Here is a 27,364-nt window from a genome sequence, read left to right on the forward strand (position 1 = left end):
ATAATTACTACATGTAAAACTTAGTAACGCTTCACATAAATAATAAACACCTATAGGGTATAGTTAAATGCAATTACATGCATTAAAGTATCAGTAGGTTGGAAGAATTGCTTTCGCTTTCGGTGCAAAATAACCAGAATTTATGTATTTGAAAATAAATCAGTATATAAAATTAAATTGACGAAAGAATTGATTGTTTGTACTAAAAAAATATTAACACTCCATGCGAGGATCGAGCCAAAAATATTTCTTTTTCATTGCATTGGACGGGTAACGCATACTACTGAGCTATAACCGCTCCACACACTTTATGGTTTTTAAAGCGACAATGAAGCAACGCATTTACACATTGGATTTTTTGGGGGGGAAGAAGTTCATTTTTTTTATTGTCTCTGGGTCTTCTCTCCATTTTTTACAAATGATTGTTAGTTTCTTTGAATTAAAATGCACACAAATAACGTTTCAAAATCATGGAGAGATGACCAAAAAGCAAATTTTCAGAAAAACGTGTTTGAAAAAGTAACATTTTGTACCAAGTTACTCATCTAACCAATTTTCAAGATCTTTTTTCAGCAAATCAAAATACAATATCGGGAAAATATTTCCCTTTCCTATTTCACAGGAACCCGATACATCAAAAGAATGCTAAAATTTCATGTGACAGACCAATGAAATTTTCACTTTTCAAGTGGCCCAGATTCCTGCCAAATGCCAATCAAAAGCGCCCTCGTTCTTTGGTATATAGGCAAGCTTGTGCTCTCCGTTTTCTGAAACAAAATGTGCTGTAAAATCGATAAAAATTTGCATAAAAATGAGAAAATTCGGAAATTGACATATTTTCTGACCTTTCTGCGACCTCTGTGTATTCATTACCTTAGTGCCAGTACTCATTTTGTGGCAGGCGTGACAACAGGTTTTTATTGATAAACTGTTGCATCATTCTAAAAGACACCCCAAACCAGGGGCCAAAAAAGGGTCTTAGCCTATCTTTTCCTTTCATCACTCTAAAACAAAATCCATTAATTTATGCCACTGTTGGATGATCTGCCAAATACCAAGATAACCAAAACAAAGCCTTTTCATTTCTTTTCTTTAATTCTCAATACAAAATTTGTACATCATTTTCTGCCTTTTCGTTTTGCTTTAAATTTGGGTTTCTTGGTTATCTCTCCTGACCTTTTAACCTTCTTATTATCTGGCCTGTTTTTCTGCTTTATTTTTCCACCTTTGGATTTTCCTTTCACTTTCCATGACTCATCAGGTTTTGATCCCCGAGAAAATTTGATATTTTTTCCTTTCATACTGTCTTTAATGTTAGATTTGTCACCATTGCTCACAACATTTGGTTTCTTTTTCTTGTGAGGAACTGGTGACTTTGAAACAACCTTTCTCTTCCTCCTGGTACTTTGAAACAGATCTGGAATATAGAGTTTTCATGTTTAGATACAAGGCCATTACGTTGTCACTGGTGTTCAAAATAAGGTATCTAAGACAATATTGAAACAAGTATGTTTGATTAAGCATATATTTCAATTGTCAATGAAAAACAAGCTCCAGAGACCAAGTAAAAAAATCTTAAAAGTCTGTTTCTGTGCTTCAGATTCTCACTGATAATTACAAATATTCTCACGACATTCCCAAAGGGAAGGGTCATTGGGATGAAATGTAAAAGAATGTATTTTGAGCTTGACTTTGATTCTTGACATATATCTTTACCCATGGGCACTCTTTAGATGAGGTAAGAGCCAAACAGGCCCACAGAGAAGAAAAATTCTCATAACAAGAATTTTTGTCAACAGCATTCCGGTACATGAATAATCTTGACCTTGTATGTGTACTTATAAAATTGGTTCAAGGTCAATGCATACCCATTACCATTGAGCAATCTATGGGTAAAATATGAGTCAGATTGGGCTAAGGGGAGAAATATAAGCCTCAGACAAGGATTTACAGGGACTTTTTTACCTTTACCTTGGATCTTGAATTAGCTAGCTTGAATTCTCCTCTCTTTACCCATGGGCAATATATGGATGAAGTTTTAGCAAAGATTGGGTTAAGAGGACAAAAAAAAAAAGATTCGTACAAAGATTTAAAACACAGATGTTTTTTGACCTTGACTTTGGATTAAGAAAATGGTCAGGGCAGCTGAATATTCTCTATCCATGGCATTTCATACGTGAAGTTTGAGCTTAACTTGGCCAAGGGGAAAGAAAACATGCTCCAGAGAAATGATGTGGGATAGATGGACAGATTGATCACTATAAGGCATCTGCAGAGTGTGTACCTAATTACTGTAAATGTATTATATTTAGCGTGTACAATATTTGGCAGAAATTGATTTTTGAACAAGTTAGCGTAGATTTGATTAAGTGGATTTCTAAATGTCCTTATTTATGTATACATATGCAAGAAATTTAGCATTATACTTGAATTAGCCGAAGTTTCTTTCTGCCAAAGGCACTAAAAAGAATACACAGCCAAATGAAATATGTTTACAGTATAACAGATTTACAAGTATCATCCAATATCATCCCTTAATTCATATATACTCCACCCCATTTGGTAAAGTATATAGTTTTTTTTTCTACATGTAAATTTGGAGTACACCTATCTAGGAAAACATCCGCATGGAATATTTTCTAGACAGATGAATATTACCAATTTCAAGTTTAAAAAAAAAAAACTAATGAAAAAATTTCAGAAGAATGTTAAAATAATAATTTAAGTGAATATTAAACCTGGATCAGGGGCTTCCCCTACTTCCTGTTGATAGTATGCTGCATCATCATCATCTTCATCATTTGCATTATCATCATCTGCATCTGGAAAACAAATACTTTTGTGCAATATAATATCAAAATGAATAAATCTATAATACATATTAAATAAAACATTTTTATGCCCCCGGATCGAAAGATCCCGGGGGTATATTGTTTTTGTCCTGTCTGTCTGTTTGTCTGTTTATCTGTTTGTCTGTTTGTCCGTTTGTCTGTTTGTCTGTCTGTCTGTTGTCAACTTTAATCTTGCCCATAACTTTTGATTGGTTGGAGCTATGACTTTCATATTTCACATGTGTATTCGTTGTGACAAGGCCTTTCTTTGGGTACCATCATATTTGACCTTTTGACCTTGACCTTGGAGTTTGACCCACTTTTGCAAAATTTTATGAGACTTTAACCTTGGCCATAACTTCTGAACAGTTGGAGCTTGGGGTTTCAAACTTCACATGTGTATTCCTTGTGACAAGGCCTTTCTTTGGATACCAACAACTTTGACCTTTTGACCTTGACCTTGGAGTTTGACCTACTTTTGAAAAACTTTAACCTTGGCCATAACTTTTGAACAATTGGTGTTTAGGGTTTCAAACCTCACATGTGTATTCCTTGTGACAAGACCTACCTCTGGATATCAACCACTTTGACCCTTTGACCTTGACCTAGGAGTTTGACCTACTTTTGAAAAACTTTAACCTTGGCCATAAATTTTGAATGGTTGGAGCTAGGGCTTTCATACTTCACATATGTAATCCTTGCGACAAGACCTTCCTTTTGATACCAACCATCACTTTGACCTTTTGACCTTGACCTAGGAGTTTGACCTACTTTTGAAAAACTTTAACCTTGGCCATAACTTTTGAATGGTTGATGCTAGGGCTTTCATACTTCACATATGTAATCCTTGCGACAAGACTTTCTTTGGATACCAACCACTTTGACCCTTTGACCTTGACCTAGGAGTTTGACCTACTTTTGAAAAACTTTAACCTTGGCCATAACTTTTGAATGGTTGGTGCTAGGGCTTTCATACTTCACATATGTAATCCTTATGACAAGATCTTCCTTTGGATACCAACCACTTTGACCTTGCCCTTGACGTTTGACTTTTATTTGAAAAACTTTAACCTTTGGCATAACTTTTGAACAGTTGTATCTAGGTCTTTCAAATTTCACAGGTGTATTCCTCGAGACAAGACCTTTCTTTGGGTATCAACATTTTTTATCTTTTGGTCTGGATTTTGACTTGCATTTGAAGAAACTTAACCTTAGCCATAAGCTGCCATACGGGGGCATCAGTGTTTCACAAACACATCTTGTTTTTTCTTCTTTTTGAAATATGCTTATAATTTCTACCATTTTTAAGTTGATTTTTCATTTTCAAACCAGAAGTCTCTAATGAGACTGTAGCTCTACTGGTTTTTACTTAAAACCCTCCCTACACTGCACACTAAAGTACGGTGGCTGGTATAGGACATGGTATGAGAATTTTTTTTTTTTAATTTGTGGCCACGAAATAAAAATTCATGGGAACAAAATAAAATTCGTGGGAACAAAATAACATTCGTGGGAACAAAATAAATTTTGTGGCCACAAATTTTATTTCGTGGCCAAGAAATAAAAATTTGTGACCACGAAATAAAATTTGTGGCCATGAAATAAAAATTCGTGGCCATGAAATAAGAATTAATGGCCATGAAATAAAATTCGTGGCCACGAAATAAAAATTGGTTCCCACAAAATAAAAATTGGTTCTCACGAAATAAAATTCATTCCCATGAATTTAAATTTGTTCCCACGAAATAAAAATTCATTCCCACAAAATGAAAGTTGCATAAGTATGTGGCGCAGTTATATTGTAATTCAGTAATACTTTATCCTTCGAGGAAGCTGGTTTAGTGTATTTGAACTATTTAAAGATGCTTATAAATTACTTTTTTTTTACTCGTAATGACACACAATCAGATTTTAGAGAGTCTAACAAAACACGTATATAGTATCAGTGGTCGACATATAAGAAGGATTTTAAGAAACCTTGGTTTCACTACAGATCTGCAGCCTCCAAAACAAATTCTACCTTGAATTAAATTATAGCATTTACTGATCGGAAAAGTTAGTTTGCATAAATAAAAGTAAAAACTCGTGTGCAGTAAGCACACTCAGTTGCAGAGAGTGTGTCATTTTAAATCAACATACTTTGAAGAAATATCAAAAATTGTTTTGTGAGACACAAAGTACAGTTTCTGTTTACCAGACATATAATCTTTAGACCTATTAAATGATGTAATATATAGACTTATTAAATACAACAGTTAATGACAACTTAGATATGTACAGTAAGATAGTAATATACATCTCTATCTGATAATGGTTAAAAATACAAGTATTATTCAACCTCAGATGAAAATGTTGTACAGTCATTCATCTCATATTATAAGCAAAGAAATTAAATTTATTTCCTGGGATCTAATTCTATTTCATGAGAACGAATTTAATTTCATGGGAATGAATTTTATTTCGTGGCCACAAATTTAATAAAAAAAAAAAATTTCATACCATGTCCTATAGCAGCTAAAGAGTTCTGATTCTGTGGTATTTTGCTGCAGCTAGAGTGATTTACCCTTAGATCCGAACTCAAATAAATTGAAATCTTCAGTGTATTACTCAATTTGTGATCAATTCTAGCATTCTGAACATTTGTCTTTGAACTTTTTTCCTTGGGATAAGTGCCATGAACCATAAATTGAAAATTCAATAGATAAGCTTAATATTAACACATTTATACAGTATTTCTCAGTGTCAAAAAACATTTTGCACTGGTGTATAGAGGGTCCTTAACAAAGGAAGAGAAAAGTAGCACTTGAAGCTATGATGATAACAATAGAAATGATGATCCTTGGTTTAGTCTCTTTTTTGCAAGTTTAATTGAAGTTCGACAAAAACTGTAGTAGGAGTAACCTTTTGAAAGAATTTCAAAGAAATTTCTATTTTTTAGTAACCATGGCAACATTTGTTAAAACCAAAAATGGTTATACAGGATTATGTATCTTAGTGAAATCTACTCTGATAAATAGAATTATTTGTCTTAGTGTTATAGAATTATTTGTCTTAGTGTTATCTGTGTACCTAGTTATATTCAAATCTGATTAAAACTGTAGTACAAGTAGCATTGTGAAAGAATTTCACAGAAATTTCTATTTTTTGTAAACTATGACAACACTGTTCATTAAAATATATAAAAAAAAATAAAAAGATATGTATCTTAGTGTAGTCTACTTGTGTGCCAAGTTAATTATATATTGAAATTAGACCATAACTGTGGGAGGAGTAGCATTTTGAAAAATTGCTTACAGACAGACAGACAGGAGGGCAACAACAACCTTACTATCACATAAGCTCTTCTGGTTTCTGACCAGTAAAGCTAAAAATCATTGTGAAAAACTGAAATGCTAAAAGTATTCATAAATGTATGTACAAAAAAATTAAATACAAAAGATTTTTTATTATAAGTTTGCTTGCCTCTGCCTTTCTTGTAAAAAGACAAAAAGGACATGTATTAACTAAAGAATCCTGTTTTCAAAGCAACTTTCTCAGCTTTCTCAGGCCCCAGTACAGACTGATAACAAGAAGAAATTGTTGTGGTTCATTAATTACAACATGAGGTGATTGTCCTAATTACCAAATACTGCACCAGATGTTCCATTTAAAATGCTTACATACAACATATCAAAGCTTCCAAGACTAATCTTACAGTTCTCAACATTTAATTGTGGTATCTGATTCCTGCTTAAAGTATGTGAATTGATTTAACTCTCAATTAAACAATGTCATACTTGTACTTACACAAATGGCAATAGATTTTACCTTCCAGCATTTTTCATTTGTCAAAAGCACAAAAATGTTTCAAATTTCATTCTAATATCTGACAAAAGTTACAGAAAAACAGAATTTTCATTATTTTTAGCTCAATAATGGACACTTTAACAGAAAGAAACACACACTTAATCTTCAATGCATATATATACAATTGTTTACAGAATCTCAACCCAATATCTCAAAATTACAAAATTTCACAGAAAAATAACATAATTAAAATTTTTTTACTGTTAGAGGTGTAATAATAAAGTCTATAAAAATTTTTGTAGACTTATCACTTTATCTGGAATATCTTAAAATGTTCTAGTTAAGGTAAAGCAAAATTAAAAAAAAAAAACTTTCATGGCTAAAACAATGGTTATTAAATGGCTGCTTAACTGCAATTGGTTAACAAATGTTAGGCTTTTAACTCATTATAAGAGATTACCAAGATTTCTTGCAGAGATATATAATTTTGTTGATTTGAGTTGGGTGCACAATGAGCATCTTCATTCACACTGCCATTGATTTTGAATTAAATTTGCTGCTTTTCCCAACTTCATTATTCATAACACTCAGGTATAGCTTAATTATTAGAATCCTAAATTGATAAAACAAATTCTCAAAACTTTTTAAATCACCCACAATATTTAAGAGAATTGACAAACCTCTTCTAAACTAAATACAGGGGAATCATTACTCTGTACAAGTAAAAACTGACTCTTCAAAGATGATAATAGTTGGAATATCTAACTGATGTGAATTTATCTAGAATTCAAAACACTCTTTAGCAAATGTAGCAAAACTTTAAAAGCCAATCTGAAATTTACACCAATTAGATTAAATGATGGTTGAAGTTCTTGTCAATGGGGCATAAAAATTGGCTTTGCAAGGCTTATCTGATAGCCTAGTGAAAAAAATAGTTCAATAGAATTCTTTTTAGGTCATTTCATTCAGTTTTAAGGTCAAGTGATGTGCTTCATCTCAATCAAATGTTGTGTACTACATCTGAAACAAGAAACAAGCATACATGTACACATGCTCATGTGAATTCACTGTTTTTCCCGAACAAGGATCAATTTGTATACAGGGCTTGCTCAGTGTGCTTACATATACTCATTGTCAAATTTTAGCCCTGTGGATCTCAAAAAAAAAAAAAACAAAACAAAAAAACAAGAGGCCCATGGGCAACAAAGCTCACCTGAGTAACTTTAGCCTTGCTCTTCTTCACCAGATTTTCCCCCTTGAAATACTTATTGTGACCCAAACCTACTCCCGGGGGTCATGATTTGAACAATTTAGAATCTACAATAACTTAGGAAGCTTCCACGTAAGTTTCAGCTTTTCTGGTACAGTGGTTCTTGAGAAAAAGATTTTTAAAGAGTTTTCCTATATATTTCAATCTGAAACTTTGATTCCCTATTGTAGCCCCACCTTAACCCCCGGGGGCCATGATTTGGACAATTTGGAATCTACACTACTCAAGGATGCTTTAACATAGATGTCAGCTTTTCTGGTCAGGTGGTTCTTGAGAAGATTTTTAAAGATTTTTCATATATATTTCAATGTAAAACTTTGATTCCCTAATGTGGCCCCATCCTACCCCCAGGGGTCATGCTTTGAACAATTTAGAATCTACACTACCCAAGGATGCTTTCATATAGGTTTCAGCTTTTCTGATCCAGTGGTTCTTGAGAAGATTTTTAAAGATTTTTCATATATATATTTCAATGGAAAACTGATTTCCTAATGTGGCCCCCAACCTACCCCTGGAGGTCACGATTTGAACAATTTAGAATTTACACTAATCAAGGATGCTTACACATAAGTTTCAGCTATTCTGGTACAGTGTTCTTGAGAAGATTTTTAAAGATTTTTCATATATATTTCAATGTAAAACTTTGATTCCCTAATGTGGCCCCCACCCTACCCCCGGGGGTCATGATTTGAACAATTTAGAATCTATACTACCCAATGATGTTTTCACATAGATTTCAGCTTTTCTGGCCCAGTGGTTCTTGAGAAGAAGATTTTCTAAAGACCCCACTCTATTTTTGTCTTTTCTTAATTATCTCCCCTTGTAAGGGGACTTGGCCTTTCATTTTTACAAAAAAAATCTCCACTTCACCCAAGGATGCTTTGTACCAATTTTGGTTAAAATTGGCCCACTGGTTCTTAAGAAGAAGTTGAAAATGTGAAAAGTTTACAGATGGACAGATGGATGGTCGACAGACAACAGGTGATCAGAAAAGCTCACTTGAGCTTTCAGCTCAGGTGAGCTAAAAACCTATTCATTTCTCTACAGACAGACACCTTACTATTGCTTAAGCTCACTTTGTCTCTGACCATTAGAGCTAAAAATATGAAAAGGCAGCCTTGTCTCTTCAGATGCAAAAGCTACTGCCCAGCTAAACTTTAAAACAAGAGGCCCAAGGGCCTTGATTCACTCTTCTGATAAATTGTACAACCTATCACTTCTATATGATGCATCTAAGTATCCTGTATATTAAGATAAAGCCTTGAAATTCCAAAAGAAGGTTGTCATGACTTACATTTTGGTTAAAACACTCTGAGAACCCAAGATGAATCAACTGACAAAGTGTGTTGATTCGAAGCCCCTTATTATCTTAAATATTCAGATATAGCCAGGAGATTATGAGATTCCAAACTTTTTGGTAAACAACAGACCTAAGATGCATCGACTGACAAACTCTGACGATTCTAACTGACAAACTTTGATGATTCTAAACCAATTAGTACCCGAAATATTTAATTATAGCCATATAAATTCAAAGTGACCTACATTTTAGTTGACCTTCTCTAGGGACCCAAAATACATCAACTGACAAAGTTTGATGATTCTAAGCCAAATAGTACCAAAAATATTTAAATGTAGCCATAAAATTTAAAATGTAGGTCATGGTGACCTACTTTTCAGTTGACGCTTTTTTGACGTCCCAAGATGCATCAACTTACAAAGTTTTATCATCATAGGCCTTAAAATGGCCAAAATATGCCTCTAAAATGCTTTGAAATCGAATGCCTGCAAAGTTCAAAAAGTAGGTCACTGTGTCCTACATTTTTTATAAATTTGTTTTAAGGCCCCAAAATGCATCATCTTACAATATTTAATGATTCTTAAGCTCTCAGTATTTGAATTAATGACCTTAAATGTTTTGAAAAAGATCAGCCATAAAATTCAAAAAGTAGGTCATGACCTACTTTTTAGTTGGCGTACTCCAAGGACCCAAGATGCAACAACTGACAAAGTATGATGACCAAAGGCCTTAAATTGTTCAAAATATGCCTCTAAATCAACTTGAAAAAGAATGGCTGCAAAATTTTCAAAGTAGGTCACCATGACCTACTTTTGAGTCAACATGATATGACGTCCTAAGATGCATCAAATGACAAGATTTGATGATCCTAGTTCTTATAGTAAGCAAAATATCAAAGTTTTAATAAAATGTAATTTTTGGTCAACTTTGAAGTGATCTTGAGACCACGCCCTTTGCCCAAGGGTGATGCCTTGAACAATTTTTAATCTTCAACATATCCTCATTCTTTTGTGTAAGTTTGGTGATAATCTGCCCAGTGGTTCTTGAGAAGAAGATTTTTTAGCAACCTGTACTTTTGGTTTTATTTATCTAATTATCTCCCCTTGCTTAAGGGTCACAACCCTGGTTTTTGTATATAAACAGGAGCCCTTGGGCCAAGGATACATTGTGACAAATTTGACAACAATTGGCCAAGGGGTTCTTGAGTTATAGCCCATATTCTAAAAAGTTTACGCACACCGCATAAATGGCCATAGATTAGCTCCTAGCTAATAATTGAATAGTTGCTCAAATTTCAAGGTCATGAAGTAAAACATAGGTAATCAGAGATTACAGAGCTCACCTCAACAAATGTTGTCTTTAAGTAAGATAATGTCCCACACTAAACTAATAATTTAGTAGTGTGCATCCCTAGATGCAACATTTATGCAATTTTGGTCTGATATGGCTTGCTGCTTGGGAACTTATCTAAAAAATTAAAACTAGTCACTCATCCAGAAACTGCAAGTCAAATCCAGCATCTGAAGCAAGTTTGAGAGTGTTCGTCCCTTGATGCATATTCCATGCAAGTTTGGTTCAGATAGGCCTTATAGTTACTTCGAAATGAGATCTGCTCCAAAAACTTCAACCTGGTCACTCATCCGGAAAATGTAGGTCAGATCCAGCATCTGAAGCAAGTCCAGTGGTATGCATCCTTAGATGTATCATCCATGCAAGTTTGGTCAATATAGGGCTTATAGTTACTTGGAAATGAGATCTGCTCCAAAAACCTCAACCTGGTCAATCATCTGGAAAATGTAGGTCAGATCCAGCATCTGAAGCAAGTCCAGTGGTGTGCATCCTTAGATGTATCACCCATGCAAGTTTGGTCAATATAGGGCTTATAGTTACTTGGAAATGAGATCTGCTCCAAAAACTTTAACCTGGTCACTCAACCAGAAAATGTAGGTCAGATCCAGCATCTGAAGCAAGTCCAGTGGTGTGCATCCTTAGACGTATCATCCATGCAAGTTTGGTCAATATAGGGCTTATAGTTACTTGGAAATGAGATCTGCTCCAAAAACTTTAACCTGGTCACTCAACCAGAAAATGTAGGTCAGATCCAGCATCTGAAGCAAGTCCAGTGGTGTGCATCCTTAGACGTATCATCCATGCAAGTTTGGTCAATATAAGGCTTATAATTACTTAGAAATAAGATCTGCTCCAAAAACTTTAACCTGGTCCCTCATCTGGAAAAAATATAGGTCATATCCAGCATCTGAAGAAAGTCCAATGGTGTGCATCCTTAGGTGTATCATCCATGCAAGTTTGGTCAATATAGGGCTTTTAGTTACTTGGAAATGAGATCTGCTCCAGAAACTTTAACCTGGTCACTCATCCGGAAAATATAGGTCAGATCAAGCATCCGAAGCAAGTTCAGTAGTGTGCATCCTTAGACATATCATCCATGCAAGTTTGGTCAATATAGGGCCTATAGTTACTTGGAAATGAGACCTGCTCCAAAAACTTTAACCTGCACCAAAAACCTTAACCTGCTCCAAAAACATTAACCTGGTCATTCTTTAGCTGAAATTGCAGCATCTGAAACCTTGACTGGTACATGTATAATGAAACACACTAGAAGCATCCTCCATGCATCTCTGATTGATATAGGGCATAGAAGTACTTGAAAAGAAAACTGCTCCAAAAACTTTAACCTGGGACACCGACGCTCAGAGTATTACATAAGCTCCCCCAACTTCGTTGAGGTGAGCTAAAAATGATATTACTCCTTGAACAGTGTTGTCATGAATAATGTACATGTAAAATATGAAAGCCTTATTTTTTCTTAAGGTTTAAGTTTTTGTGACAAACATGAGATTTAATGTCTCCACGTTTTTGCAATAGCGGGGGACAAATAAGAACATTTGCAAACTAGTAATATTGTATTTTCAGTATGGTAACAACCCTGCTCTGGACCCTGAACGCTGGACTCAGGGGACATAAATTTTTAACTTTTAAAAGTAACCATTTAAAAAAAAAATATATTGAATATTTCATAAAAACGTCATATATGAAAAGAGGCATAAATCATTTTTCTTTTTCAACTTGGAGAAAATTGAAAATTGAGCTATTTTTCTTTTCAAAACTTGATTAAAATTGAAATGACTGATCATTTACTTAACACTCTGCACTATTAAAGAGTAAATTGTGTCTCTCCATTGAGATCTTTTAAACCAAGGCTTCATGTCATGGCAGACATTGCCACGTTAAAGAAACCCTCATACCCTGAGTGCCAAGTAAAGGTCTAAATTTGAAACCCTTCAAACGTTATCTTGCAACATCTCATTTGAGAGAAAAAATTCTTGCAAGAGATGTTAAATAAAAATTAAGAAAAAAAAACTGCCATAGGCATATTTCTTTCAGTTAAAAAAACAGGCCAACACGGTAACTACGTGCAATACTGAACCATCTGAACATTTTAAAATCATTCATTTAATGATTCTTCCCTAGTAAATGTTTTAAAAGTGATAAGGGTCTTAGTAACAACGTATCCGAATGTTATAGCTTACAATAATTATGAGCCCTGGGTATAGTACAGTTGTACCTATAGAGATATTAGACAATCCTTACCTCCCAGCTCTGGCTGCTCTACATCTTCCTCCCCTCTTCTTCTCTTCATTCCCTCCAGACACTTCTGTTTGTGTTTCTCAGTCTTAAGTTTCTTCTTTCGGACATTCTCGTCCTGTTGTTTCTTTCGTAGTTCTTTCAGCTTCCTAAAAAAAACCTATAAATTTAATAACACTTCACAAATAACAGGACTTAAATTCCAATTAAATAATTTAGTGATTTTTACAACTTGTATATTGTGTGTGGTGTGTGGGTATGAAGGGGGGGGGGGGGGGGGAGGGGGAGACATTAGTTTATCTAACATTTAAAAATGCTCTCTAAAATGATGCTTATGATACTTATATGTAGTCATAACCATTAAAAAGCAAGCTACCTCTTTGAATCTCTCAGAGCTTTTAGATCCTTGAGGTCTTTGTCAGTTTTGATGACTAGTTCATGAAACATGACCTCCCCCTGACATACACCATCCTCTATCTTCAGCAGCTGTAACGTCATACGGGGACCAATTTCTGTCAACCTTTCAATAAACAAAACAATTTAACTACAAACTTTCACAGAATTATAATGGTACAAGTTGATTATATTTTCTCAACATAAGGCAAAATGTATTCATCTTAAACATGTACACAGCACTTTCTGTAAGGAATATTTACTACATGAGACATTACTCTCTAATATGATTTAAATACTAGTACATGTATTTATTGAAGTTGCACTCTAAAAAAATAACAGGAAGACTTTGAGCAAATGCTCACTAGTAATACCCCCACTCTGATGTGAATATACACTCTCATGAATCCCACCTAATGGCATGCCTCAACAGTGTGCTAAAATTTCAAGCATCTGCGATTAGTAGTTGCTGAGAAAACTGCGGCGAAACTTTGTTACGGACAGACACACAGACAGACATATACACACAAGGGTAAAACAGTATACCCTCCTCTTCTTCAGTGTGGGGGTATAAAAATTAAGTGGCAATTATTTTTGCAAATTTCTTAAATACAGAATTGAAACTGAACATTAATATGCTAAATATAGCTATTTTTCATGTTTTTGAGTACTACTAAACACAAGGGTACAATTTTCTGAAAAATTTTCTGATTGCAAAATTCACATCAACTACTCCTCAACAGCATTTCCACATTTTTTAACATTTTAAATCCTGCATAAGAAAGATCATTCAGAGTGTGTAACATGTCTCTTCATTTATTTCAGAGCCATGGAAGTAAGGTTTCATCACTATGATCTGGAAAATACTGTATACAGTTTTATTAGTCCCCTACAGGTGAAACCTTTTCTTTCTGTCATTTTGGTTCTTTTTTTCTTCTATACTCTAGCAGATATTGAGCTGGATTATTGGTATGCGAGTCTACCTTGACAAGTTACAGCTTATGTTTGTATTTCATTCCTCTTTGATGAGATGGATTTAATGGCTTTTAAGTTTTAAGGGAAACCAGGTTACACTTGCTGGTACTGGTAGGAGAGTAGAATCGCTTATGCAATACTCTCAGAATGCTTTTTTCCATGAGCAAATTTATATTTTAACTAAAATTATGACATTCAAAACTTAATCAAAAAATCTAAAAAAAAAAAAATTAATGGTGAATAAATAATGAGAAAACTTAAAAATAATAACAAAACAGATCACAATTCCAAAATTTTCCCTTTGGAAATATATTTGTTTCCATGAATCAATTTTCTATTTCTCTCTGATTATATCAGAAGTCACTCAGAGTGTGTAACGTGATTCTTCATTTCATCAGAGCCATGGAAGTAAGCTTTCATCACAGTGACAAGCTATCCTATATAATAAATATTATTTACAGTGTTTTATGTCTAATTTGTCTTTAAAAAAAAACTTTTTAACATATTTGTCTGAACTTTTTATTTCCCTTTTTCTATTCCCTCTGAACTCTTTCAAACATTAATTTCCTTTCTTAAAATGATGTCTGCAATATTACAGTGAACTAGTTCAATAAGTACAAACTTCCATGGACACATACATGCACTAGATAGAACATTCCATTATTCAAATGATACTGTCCTATGGACTTGGTTTAATGACAGAATTTGTTCCATATGTTGGCAATGTAGCAAAATAAACAAGAGCAGATAATTCTGAGCTTCACAAATACTATGAACAATCCAGAGTTCTGAATGTCATGGTGTATAATTTGAAGCAAGAAAAGACCACTGAGAAAATGTGTTGATTTCTTTCTTTATGTGGATTATTTTTTTAGGGTGGAAGACTTGTACAAGCTCAAAAAAATTTTGATTAATTTGATGTTCTTTTGTTTGTTTTTTTTTTTTTCAGTGCAACTTCTTTTGTATTCCTCAAAATTGTGCCACAGAGGTTTCATTCCAATTTGCTACACTGCAACTATATGGAATGTATTCTAAATGTGGTGAGGGCTTTTCCCGAAACCCAGCTTATTCTAACTAGGCACATACTAGAATTTGGTGGTATGATGATTCATTAAATGTTTAAAGACAAAAAGCCAGAACTGATTTCATAAAACAGCAATTAATTTCAAATGAAAGACAGATCATTCAGTGTGTGTAACATGGTTCTTCATTTTATTCAGAGCCATGGAAGTATGTTTTCATCACCATGATCTGGGATATTTGTCCAACTATACAAGCAAAGGGAAGTAAAAATGTACACTAACACTATTTCATGTTTTTTCACTTATAATACCAGACCGACTACAAAATAAGAACCTCTTAAAATGTCATTTTGTATTTATACACATTTGATATTGTCCATGAGACTTTGTCTGAAGAGATATGCCCCACTATTGCCATGTATCTGTGTGTACCTGTATGTCCACAGATATTGCCACTGAATCCTTCTATTTGTGATTAGTTTACAGGCTAAATTTGTGACATGCATAATTTTAAAAAAAAATATGTGTATATTGATAATGTTTATTTTCTCTTATTATTTGATGGCTTTAAAAGGTACATGTAGTTTAGGTCACTCAGTGTGTGTAACAAGGTTCTACATTTTATTTCAGAGCCATGGAAGTATGTTTTCATCATAGTGACCAAAGTCATGTATTAGTTCTTTTTCAATCAGCTCTGCTGTAAATATTTACATGTACTAGTATCAGTGATACTAATTATTATTAGTAATTATTAGTCAGTGAGAAATACTCAAGAGAATATATATATATATATATATATATATATATATATATATATATATATATATATATATATATATATATATATTGCTGTGACAAAGCTCATTCAGAGTGTGTAACAAGTTTCTTAACATGTAAATATATTTATTTTGCTGTGACAAAGCTCATTCAGAGTGTGTAACAAGTTTCTTCACATGTAAATATATTTATTTTGCTGTGACAAAGCTCATTCAGAGTGTGTAACAAGTTTCTTCACATGTAAATATATTTATTTTGCTGTGACAAAGCTCATTCAGAGTGTGTAACAAGTTTCTTCACATGTAAATATATTTATTTTGCTGTGACAAAGCTCATTCAGAGTGTGTAACAAGTTTCTTCACATGTAAATATATTTATTTTGCTGTGACAAAGCTCATTCAGAGTGTGTAACAAGTTTCTTAACATGTAAATATATTTATTTTGCTGTGACAAAGCTCATTCAGAGTGTGTAACAAGTTTCTTCACATGTAAATATATTTATTTTGCTGTGACAAAGCTCATTCAGAGTGTGTAACAAGTTTCTTCACATGTAAATATATTTATTTTGCTGTGACAAAGCTCATTCAGAGTGTGTAACAAGTTTCTTAACATGTAAATATATTTATTTTGCTGTGACAAAGCTCATTCAGAGTGTGTAACAAGTTTCTTCACATGTAAATATATTTATTTTGCTGTGACAAAGCTCATTCAGAGTGTGTAACAAGTTTCTTCACATGTAAATATATTTATTTTGCTGTGACAAAGCTCATTCAGAGTGTGTAACAAGTTTCTTAACATGTAAATATCTTTATTTTGCTGTGACAAAGCTCATTCAGAGTGTGTAACAAGTTTCTTCACATGTAAATATATTTATTTTGCTGTGACAAAGCTCATTCAGAGTGTGTAACAAGTTTCTTCACATGTAAATATCTTTATTTTGCTGTGACAAAGCTCATTCAGAGTGTGTAACAAGTTTCTTCACATGTAAATATATTTATTTTGCTGTGACAAAGCTCATTCAGAGTGTGTAACAAGTTTCTTCACATGTAAATATCTTTATTTTGCTGTGACAAAGCTCATTCAGAGTGTGTAACAAGTTTTCTTCACAAGTCTCAGAGCCATGGAAGTAAGCTTTCATCATAATGACTCTGTCACTGATATCATTTTCATCATAATGACTCTGTCACTGATATCATTTTCATCATAATGACTCTGTCACTGATATCATTTTCCTTGAGGAACTTCTCAGTTCTACTTTACCAGGGATTTTTTTAGGGTCTCTCTGGGGCCGAAATTCGGCCCCATTCCCAATGCTGAAAAGTGCATGTTTTTCCCAAAATTAGACCTAAAAATTCCCAATATAAAAAAAGTATTTAAAAGTTGTAAATTATTAAAATAAAATAAGACAAAAAAGGTGTTTATGTTATGTTCTCTATGTGCGATGTACGAGCCATCCGAGGAGTTTCAAGAAGTTATTCGAAATACTACAGATGTTTGCATGCATACTTTTTAAAGCGGGATCGATGTTTAAATATTAAAGTCGGGATCGTTATTTAATAAATAAACGTGCATCATGTCAGTCTCTCCAGTTTGACGGTAATTTTCAGGCTGGGTTGAATCACTTTTATTCTTATAAATTGGTCAAACAATACCGATTAACCACTCATCTGGAACAAACAGCTGCTATTATTTCATATCACTAAAGCTTGTTTAAGCCAGCTTCATACTAAAAAAAAATAAGAAAAATGATTAAATATTTGACTTTTGCCTGTTTCTTCCTATTTATTTCTATGAAGATATTTTTCCTAATTTCAACCAAATATCACTATTTTTCCCAATCTTGACTGTCCCGGCCCCTGGAATCAAAGGGTAAAAAATCCTTGTTTACTGCATTCACATTGGTAAATGTACCCTGACACACCTAAGAAAACTTGCATCATTGATGTTTATCTATGAAACTCTAAACAGCCTTGATGTTGACCCTTTTCAAGACTTCAAGTATGGTCCTCTCTATGTATTCTAGATGCTGCCCACACTGGGGTTGTATCACTAGATATTTTACCTGATGGCACTTTAAGCAGCCTTGATGTTGCCTCTACTTCAGACCTTTATCGTTTATCACTAGTTATTAAATGATCAGAAACACTGATGTTCTCTGATTGGTCTAGACTGTCTTTCCTGAGGTGTACCTCAGAAAGAGTTCACCTCAAAATGAAGTTCCGAGACATTTATTCCAGTTTTCTCTCTTCACCAACCATAGATTTTTTATCGAACAATCAAATTGCATGTTTTAGAGCATGTGTTGTTGTGAATGGTAGTATTGAAGAGACTAAAATCTTTATTGTTTTATAATTTTGTTCCTTTTTTTAAACAGTTCTTAAACTATGTTGAAATATAATTATGATATGTTGTTACACATTATATTTTGAGTGTTAACATATTTTAGAGACAATCAATGTTGCAAAATCCCTTAGTATTTGATAAAAGGATTATTAACTTTAGATTTCAGTCTTCTCAAGACCATACGGTCATGGTCAGGTTTGTATAGTCACAAAAAGACCTCATCAATAGTCAATAACTGTATAAAGTTATATCAGATGGCACGACACTCTTTGAATCACTGATGTCACCCCTACCTCAGGATTGTGTCACTAGATGTTGATGTTGTCCCTACCTCACTAGATGTTAACCTTATGGCACTTTTAGCAGCTTTGACGTTGCCCCTACCTCACTAGATATTTACCTGATGGCACTTTTAGCAGCTTTGATGTTGCCCCTACTTCTGATGTCTTGGGGTAAGACCACTTCATTATGCTCTCCATCCAGTTCTGCTTCACTCTCTGAGAGGTTACCTCCCCTATAAATTCAAATACACAATGTACATGTATTTAAGAACATATTTCCTGTCTATGTATTTTAAGATTTTTTTTTTTAAAAATACTTCAGTAATACTTTTTTTTAGTACTTGATAGCCAAAATGTGGTAGTGTGTGATACTAGCTTGGGCTAGTGGGTTAATGGGTTAACCCTTTAGCTCAATTTGTAGAGCACTGGACCGGCATGCCAGAGGTCCCGGATTCATTCTGAAGTGGAGGCACATACATGTATGCATCTCTGTTATATTGAGTGCCCACATTGGGACCCAAGTATTTTCTGGCGGATGAAAGTGACTGCACCGAGAACTTCGCCCCACAGGCACTAGCACTCCAAGGGAAATGTGGACACCTCTTTCTCTGGCAAGGGGGACAATGTGGTAGTGTGTGATACTGGGCTTCCAACTAGCATGGGCTTCTGGGTTTACTTTAGCTCAATCAGTAGAGCACTAAACTGACATGCCAGTAGTTCCAGGTTCAATTGAATGTATAGATCACGTAAAAATATATATAAGTACTCTTTCTACTTACTACTTACTTACTTGGTTATAAAATCACAGACATCATTGTAACGACTAAGGTCTGGAACTTCTGCTTTAATTAACTTCTTAACACCTTTACTGAGCCCCACTGGTACAACCTTCACATTACTGAAATAGTAAATTGATAAATAGAAACTGAGATCCCCAACATTCTTTAAAAGCATATATATATTCCTTTTCAACTCATTCAAGCAATTTTAAAGTATTAAGCAGATAGAAGATATTTTTAACTTTACCACTTGTTTAAGAGTACAATGTACTACCTTTAAGACATCTATGAACTTGTTTTAGTTACTATGTACTTGTTTATGTAAATGTATCTTTAACGCACTGTCAATATAGTCAAAATTAGCATGTTCTTAAAATTTCCACTTTTACAGTAGGTCCTTTCGAACTGAGCTAAATGCAGTGTGACAGACAGACAGACAGAAAAACAGCAGGTTGGAAGACAGACATGACAAACACTATATGCTTTGGCCATATTCATGGCTGGACATAAAAAGGACAACAAATATACAGTGATGGACTATAAAGAAGAACTGAGTATTTTATTAACCTACTAGTGTCTGAAGTCAATTGTCTTATCTTCACTGTTGTAATTCAACATCACACATCTCTTTATGTTATTCAAATTTACCTGAAACAAATTAAAATCTGTTATTCAAATTTACCTGAAACAAATTAAAATGCATGTTTTACACCTACAGATCTACTATATTTTCATTATCAATTAATTTACAGACTGAATGGTATCTATTAATTAAATGTAATAAATATGAAAGATGTTCATGCACATAAATAGAGACAATATGTTTAGTTTTGTGAATAGCTGAAATTAATAGTCCTCTAAGCACTCATCACAGGATACTCCTACATTGTAAATGATTATTTCATCATAAGATATTCCTATATTGCTAATGTTTATTTCATCATAAGATACTCCTACCTTGTTAATGTTTATTTCATCACAAGATATTCCTATATTGCTAATGTTTATTTCATCATAAGATACTCCTACCTTGTTAATGTTTATTTAATCACAAGATATTCCTATATTGCTAATGTTTATTTCATCATAAGATACTCCTACCTTGTTAATGATTATTTCATCATAAGATACTCCTACCTTGTTAATGTTTATTGAAGGAAACATGTTCTGAAACATTGTGGACATCAACTTCAGATGCATTTCCTCCCCACTAAAATTGTTCATCACTAACAATGGGTGGTGATTGAACTGTTTTGGGTCCACATTTGGCTTTTTCAGGGAAGACACAACATCTTTACACAATGTGTATTCTTTCACTCGGAAAGTTAATGTTGGCCCCCTTGATAATCGACTCACTCGAAGGTGAACATTTATTTCTGATTTTGTATATATCAAGAAATGTGACACTCCTAAATCTCCAGCTATACTGACAAAGTCTTTCAACACATTCTTCTTTCTGACCTACAAAATAATATATAATTAACAACAAAAAAAGGAATTTTAATTGCCACTTAAAGTCATTGAAAGTAACCAATATCTCAAAGAATTTATAAGTACTGTGAGCAATTACTTTCATCCAATTTTTAATTATATTGTTATACTGGGATAACTTAATAACTTAATAATATATATTGTGATCAGAGAGGATCAAAACAGCATAATTATACATCGATTCATAAAATTAAGTATCATTTTTTCAAGAAGCATAGAAGGTACATGTTTGGTTTTATAAAATTAGAGTATTTGCACCCCCCCCCCCCTTCAAAAAAAAAGAATGGCGGAACTCGTTAAAAATCCCAAAAAGAAGTCAAATTTCCTTAATTTAGATATTATAGAGAAATTAAGATAAATCTTCAATTTGCTTTAATCTTGATTTTAGATAATAATCAAGACCACCAAAGTTAAAATGCTTGTGGCTAAGAACCAGAAACAAACAATAACTATTAATCATTATATCTGATAAGTTTACAAAACTTTTTTAAACTATGGAAATAACTTGCTGTAAGCATAAATTCATTATATATGTGTTCACTGTAACCATATTGTACTGTACAAAAAGTAATGCTACAATCTACATTTTTTCTTTAAAATCAAAAAAAGAAATAAATACGATGCAATGATACTTTTTTCCCTCACATTTCATAGCCATAAATTGCATAAGTATATTTTTTAGTTCTCATTTCCTGTTAACATTGTCAGGACAATTATTACATAAATCTCTTCTAACTTTATTTTGGTACCTTAAGTCTGAATAATTATTCCATAGATATCATCCTAATTAGGTTAAAGTTAACTTTACCACACTACATGTACCACAGTGATTTTTTTTTTTTTTTTTTTTTTGCTTCTTAAACTACCACCCCTCCTTTTGAATTGGGAAAAATTAGCGATATTTTTCTCAAATTGAGAAAAATCATTTATATAAATTAGAATGATAAAAAAATTGAATAAAATAACCAAACAGGCATGCTTTTGATTGAGGTCTACTTCATATCCGATTTAAAATCATAAAACAATTTATTTTTTTAATTTAAACATAAATATTGAATGGGAACATTACTTATATTAGTCACACCTTGTATAATTATTATTTTTTTCTTGAAATTACTTGTTGCCTAATCTAATAAAAATAATAATTTGCCAACATTTGGACACCTTATCTAGTAAACTACTAGTGTACAGAACGTTTTTACTGTTTTTGTTTTTCTGATTTTATTGAAATCCCATAGTTTTGTCCTTTTCCTGTTATTAGCCCGACCCTGTATTCAAACTAAAAATGTTACCAAGGCCCTTCAAGGCTTGTATCTTGAAACTATCTAATGGTTTTGTATATAAGCTAAGTATCTGTTTACATGGATACCTCCATTGTTTTACACATTCATCACAAAACCTTTTGTATGTGCATGGGTTTGGAGAATAAATTTGAAGAGAAAAAAATGTATTTACTCTTTGTCAGCAATGTTTAAAATTTCACCATTATTTCATTACATCCCCCCCCCACCCGAAAAAAAATCACTGCTACCTGATGTCAGATAATAATTACATAAATATCTTCTAATTTAAGTTTGGTACCTGTAGTCTAAAGTACCTAATTATTACAAAAATATCTTCCTAACTTTTTCTCAGTACCTGAAGTCGGGATGCTGTATAAGGCTCCATTACATGTCGCATGTCCTTGATAAGCTGTAGAATATTTTTACCAACATGACCTCTGTGAAACACAAAGGAATGTGGGGCCTTTCTGTAGTCTTCCTCTTGTCCCTCGCTTTGCTTAGCTTTCATAGAACGAATAACTTTGCTCTATGAAAAAAAAAATATAGAAGTATGCATTTGGAAATTTCCACACAGCAATACTTATTGACCAAAAAAAAAAGCACTGCTTATTATTCTTTAACCCTAATAAACAAACTGATAAAAAACAAGAGGCCCATGGGCCTTGAATCGCTCTTCTGATAAACTGTATAACCTATCACTTCTATTTGAAGCCTCAAAGTATCCTGTATATTTACATAAACCCTTGAAATTCCAATTCATACTCTGAGAACCCAAGATGATTCTAAGCCAATTAGTACCTGAGAGTTGGTCATGGTGACCTACTTATCACTTGTCATTCTCTGAGGACCCATCAACTAAGTTTGATGATTCTAAGCCAATTAATACCTAAAATATTTTTTAAAATTATAATCATAAAATTTTATAAGTAGGTCAAAGTGACCTACTTTTCAATTGTTTTACTCCAAGGACCCAAGATGCATCAACTGACAAAGTTTGATGATTCTAAGCCAATTAGTACCTGTAATATTTAAATAAAGCCATAAATTTTCAAAAGTAGGTCACTGTGACCTACTTTTCAGTTGCTGTACTCCGAGGACCAAAGATACATCGCCTGACAAAGTTTGATGATTCTAGCCAATAAGTACCCAAAATATTTAATTACAGCCATAAATTTTCAAAAGTAGGTCACAGTGACCTACTTTTCAGTCAACCTACTCCGAGGACCAAAGTTGCATCAACTGACAAATTTTGACGATTCTAAGCCAAATAATTCCTGAAAATATTAAATACAGCCATAAAATTTCAAAAGTAGGTCACCGTGACCTACTTTTCAGCTGTTGTACTCCGAGGACCCAAGACGCATCAATTGACAAAGTTTAATGATTCTAAGCCAATTAGTACTCGAAATATTTGATTAAAGCCATAAATTTTCAAAAGTAGGTCACCGTGACCTACTTTTCAGTTGTTGTACTCAGAGGACCCATGACGCCTAAACTGACAAAGTTTTATGATTCTAAGCCAATTAGTACCCAAAATATTTTATTAAAGCCATAAATTTTCTGAAAGTAGGTCACGGTGACCTACTTTTTAGTCGACCTACTCCGAAGACCCATGATGCATCAACTGACAAAGTTTGATGATTCTAAGCCAATTAGTACCCGAAATATTTAATTAAAGCCATAAATTTTCAAAAGTAGGTCACGGTGACCTACTTTTTAGTCGATCTACTCTGAAGACCCAAGATGCATCAACTGACAAAGTTTGATGATTCTAAGCCAATTAGTACCCGAAATATTTAATTATCGCCATAAATTTTCAAAAGTAGGTCACTGTGACCTACTTTTTAGTCGACCTACTCCGAAGACCCAAGATGCATCAACTGACAAAGTTTGATGATTCTAAGTCAATTAGTACCCGAAATATTTAATTAACGCCATAAATTTTCAAAAGTAGGTCACTGTGACCTACTTTTTAGTTGACCTACTCCGAAAACCCAAGATGCATCAACTGACAAAGTTTTATGATTCTAAGCCAATTAGTACCTGAAATATTTAATTATAGTCATATAAATTGAAAAGTAGGTCACGGTGACCTACTTTTCAGTTGACCTTTTTTGAGGACCCAAGATGCATCAACTTACAAAGTTTTATGATCATAGGACTTAAAATGTCCAAATTATGCCTCTCAAACGCTTTGAAATCGAATGCCTGCAAAGTTCAAAAAGTAGGTCACTGTGACCTACTTTTTAATAAATATGTTTTATGGCCCCAAGATGCATCATCTTACAAGATTTAATGATTCTAAGCCTCCCGGTATTCGAATTAATGACCTTAATTGTTTTAAAAAAGATTAGCCATAAAATTCAAAAAGTAGGTCAAGGTGACCTACTTTTTAGTTGACGTACTTTGAGGACCCAAGATGCATCAACTGACAAAGTTTGATGATCATAGGCCTTAAATTGTTCAAAATATGCCTCTAAATCATTTTGAAAAAGAATGGCCGCAAAATTTAAAAAGTAGGTCACCGTGACCTACTTTTGAGTCAACATGATATGAGGTCCTTAGATGCACCAACTGACAAGATTTGATGATCCTAGTCCTTATAGTAAGCAAAATATCAACATTTTAATAAAATGTAATTTTTGGTCAACTTTGAAGTGACCTTGAGACCACGCCCTTTGCCCCAGGGTAAATCCCCGTGCAAATTTTAATCTACAACATATCCTCATCCTTTTGTGTAAGTTTGGTGATAATCTGCCCAGTGGTTCTTGAGAAGAAGATTTTTTAGCAACCAGTACTTTTTTTTCTATTTTCCTAATTATCTCCCCTTGTTAAAGGGTCACAACCCCAGTTTTAGTATAAAAGGGAGCCCTTGGGCCAAGGATACCCTGTGACAAATTTGACAATAATTGGCCAAGGGGTTCTTGAGTTATGGCCCATATTCTAAAAAGTTTACGCACACCGCACAAATGGCCATAGCATTAGCTCTTTGAGCCTTTGGCTCAGAAGAGCTAAAAACAAGATGTGTTTGTGAAACACTATGCCCCAGATGATAACACAATTCTGGAGTGGGACATAGACTACAGTGCAATAGTTATGGCCAAAGTTAAAGTTTTTCAAATGTAGGTCAAAGATCACAGTTGAGGTCACATGATCAAAAATTTCTGTACCAATGGAAAGGTCTTGTCGTAATGAACACTCATGTTAAATATTAATGCCTTACCCTTAACAGCGCAATAGTTATGGGCTAGGTTAAAGTTGACAACAGACAGACAGACTGGACAAAAACAATATACCCCTGGAATCTTTCGATCCCGGGGCATAAAAAATCACTTTAACAAGAGGCCCATGGGCCTTGATGTTCACTTGAGTATGGGGTTGGATATACTTAAGGATAAAACAGTATGATACCATACCAGCATATTTGCAATGATACAGTACTTTTTATGATACCTCTTAATACTTTTTTTAAAGGACAATATGCTTTAAGCATGTAATTGTAATATAAATAATATGTCTTTATTTTAAACTTATGTTTTCATTGAAATGCTGTAATAAAAGAAACAACAATTTTTAGAAAATGATACTCATAGGTAAATATAATCTAAAACACGATATACAATTTGATTGGATTCACAATTATGATTAGTTTGACAAAAAGCTGCTTCTCAAAGTTGGTAAGAGTCTAAGATCCCTGTTTTTGACAATTATTATTTCCTATAGAAATGAACCACAGTACAAAGTATTTGATGCAGACTGCTGCTGAAACTCCGCAGCGTCGGAGGTTTAAACAAATAGGGCATTGCTATGAAAAATCAACAACTTTATATTTTGTTGGATTTAAACCTTTTAAAGGTAAGAAACGAAAGTTTTATAGTGATAGGGACTAAAAGGATGTCCAAAGCGAAAAGTTGAAGAGGGCAGCTAATTCATTTCGGCCCCTATTGATCGAAACAAGCAGTTGAAGTCCGGGCAAGATTTTCTGAATCACTTTGTGTGACACTAGTCTGAGATTCATAGAGTCAGACCAAAATGAATCTCGCTGAGATATTACAAGTCTAAAAGCCTCAGTTTATCAAATAATCAGGTCCAGCCCAAAGACAATTTCTACCTACGTAGCTATTAATAGCTACCTAGGTATTTAGAAAAACCTACCCAAAGTAGCTATTTTTACCTACTTTTTGTATTCTAGCTACCTAGGTATTTAAACCTACACAAAGTAGCTATTTTTACCTACTTTTTGTATTACTTGCCCTATAGATAGAACATTCTATCGTTAAAATGATATTGTCCTATGGACCCGGTTTAACGATAGAATTTGTTCCGTGTATTGGCAATGTTGCAAAATAAACACGGGCAGTAACTCGAATTCTGTGCATTTTCTATAAACAATCCAGAGAGTTCCAAATGTCAACATGGCGTTAAATTTTAAGCGAGGAAAAAACGTTGAGAAAATCAGTTGAATTTTTGTATTTATATGGATTATTTTTTAGGTTAAAAGGCATATACAATCTCAAAAAGGTTTGTTAAGATTAATTTGGTAGCTATTTTCAGTGCAACTCCTTTTGTATTCTTCAAAATCATTTTGGAGTGGATCCACTCCGATTTGCTACATTGCATGTATATGGGACCTATTCTAACTGTGGTGAGGGCTTGTCCCGAGACACAGTTAGATTATTCCAACTACTTGCCCTATACAAAAAAAAAGCTCAACCCCAGGCAGAATTCATCGATTTACAACCCCTCCTGTATTCAGACTTCAATTAAAAGAAATATGGAGGAAATGCCTACTGATTAGAGTATAGCATAGAATTTAAATATAATTTTTCTAACAATCCTTTTCTTCTAAACACAGGCCTCTGAATTTCTATCAATAAGCCGTTACATGATTGATTAGAGTAATATATATACCCCCTCTATCTATAAAAAATACACGTATATTTATATATAGAGGGTGTATATTTATTACTCTAATCAATCATGTAACGGCTTATTGATAGAAATTCAGAGGCCTGTGTTCTAAAGCTCATGGAAAACAGTATCAATGTGAAATTGTGCAAATTTCAACTTTTCCTCCAAGGTTCGACTTCCATGAAAGATATAAGATACCAGGAAACTTTTGTATAAAGGATTACAAAACAAAACTACCTTTTTCTTTGTCATTTTAACGAATTATTGTCTCTCGTGTTTACAATCAAGATTTCATCGGTACAGTACACACGTGCCA

General features: G+C 33.5%; 1 protein-coding gene across 2 annotated transcripts; it reads right to left on the reverse strand.

The window, feature by feature from the left end:
- Positions 1-1,087: 1,087 nt before the first annotated feature.
- LOC133205175 (suppressor of SWI4 1 homolog) lies at positions 1,088-27,364 on the reverse strand. 2 transcript variants are annotated; one of them, XM_061340936.1, is made up of 10 exons: positions 27,286-27,364; positions 22,493-22,663; positions 20,501-20,824; positions 19,935-20,011; positions 19,375-19,482; positions 18,704-18,817; positions 13,170-13,313; positions 12,800-12,942; positions 2,739-2,822; positions 1,088-1,417 (listed from the first exon to the last, which is right to left on the reverse strand). In XM_061340936.1, exons 1-10 carry the CDS (start codon positions 27,298-27,300, stop codon positions 1,119-1,121), a joined length of 1,479 nt encoding a protein of 492 aa, XP_061196920.1. In that variant the 5' UTR covers positions 27,301-27,364; the 3' UTR covers positions 1,088-1,118. The 2 variants fall into 2 exon arrangements, with proteins under 2 accessions (XP_061196920.1, XP_061196910.1); XM_061340926.1 differs by having other exon boundaries at positions 2,739-2,816; positions 12,791-12,942.

Source organism: Saccostrea echinata, unplaced genomic scaffold (genome assembly GCF_033153115.1).
Source record: "Saccostrea echinata isolate AGI-Se365-2 ecotype Australia unplaced genomic scaffold, CSIRO_AGI_Sech_v1 ptg000002l, whole genome shotgun sequence".
Classification (NCBI taxonomy): domain Eukaryota; kingdom Metazoa; phylum Mollusca; class Bivalvia; order Ostreida; family Ostreidae; genus Saccostrea; species Saccostrea echinata.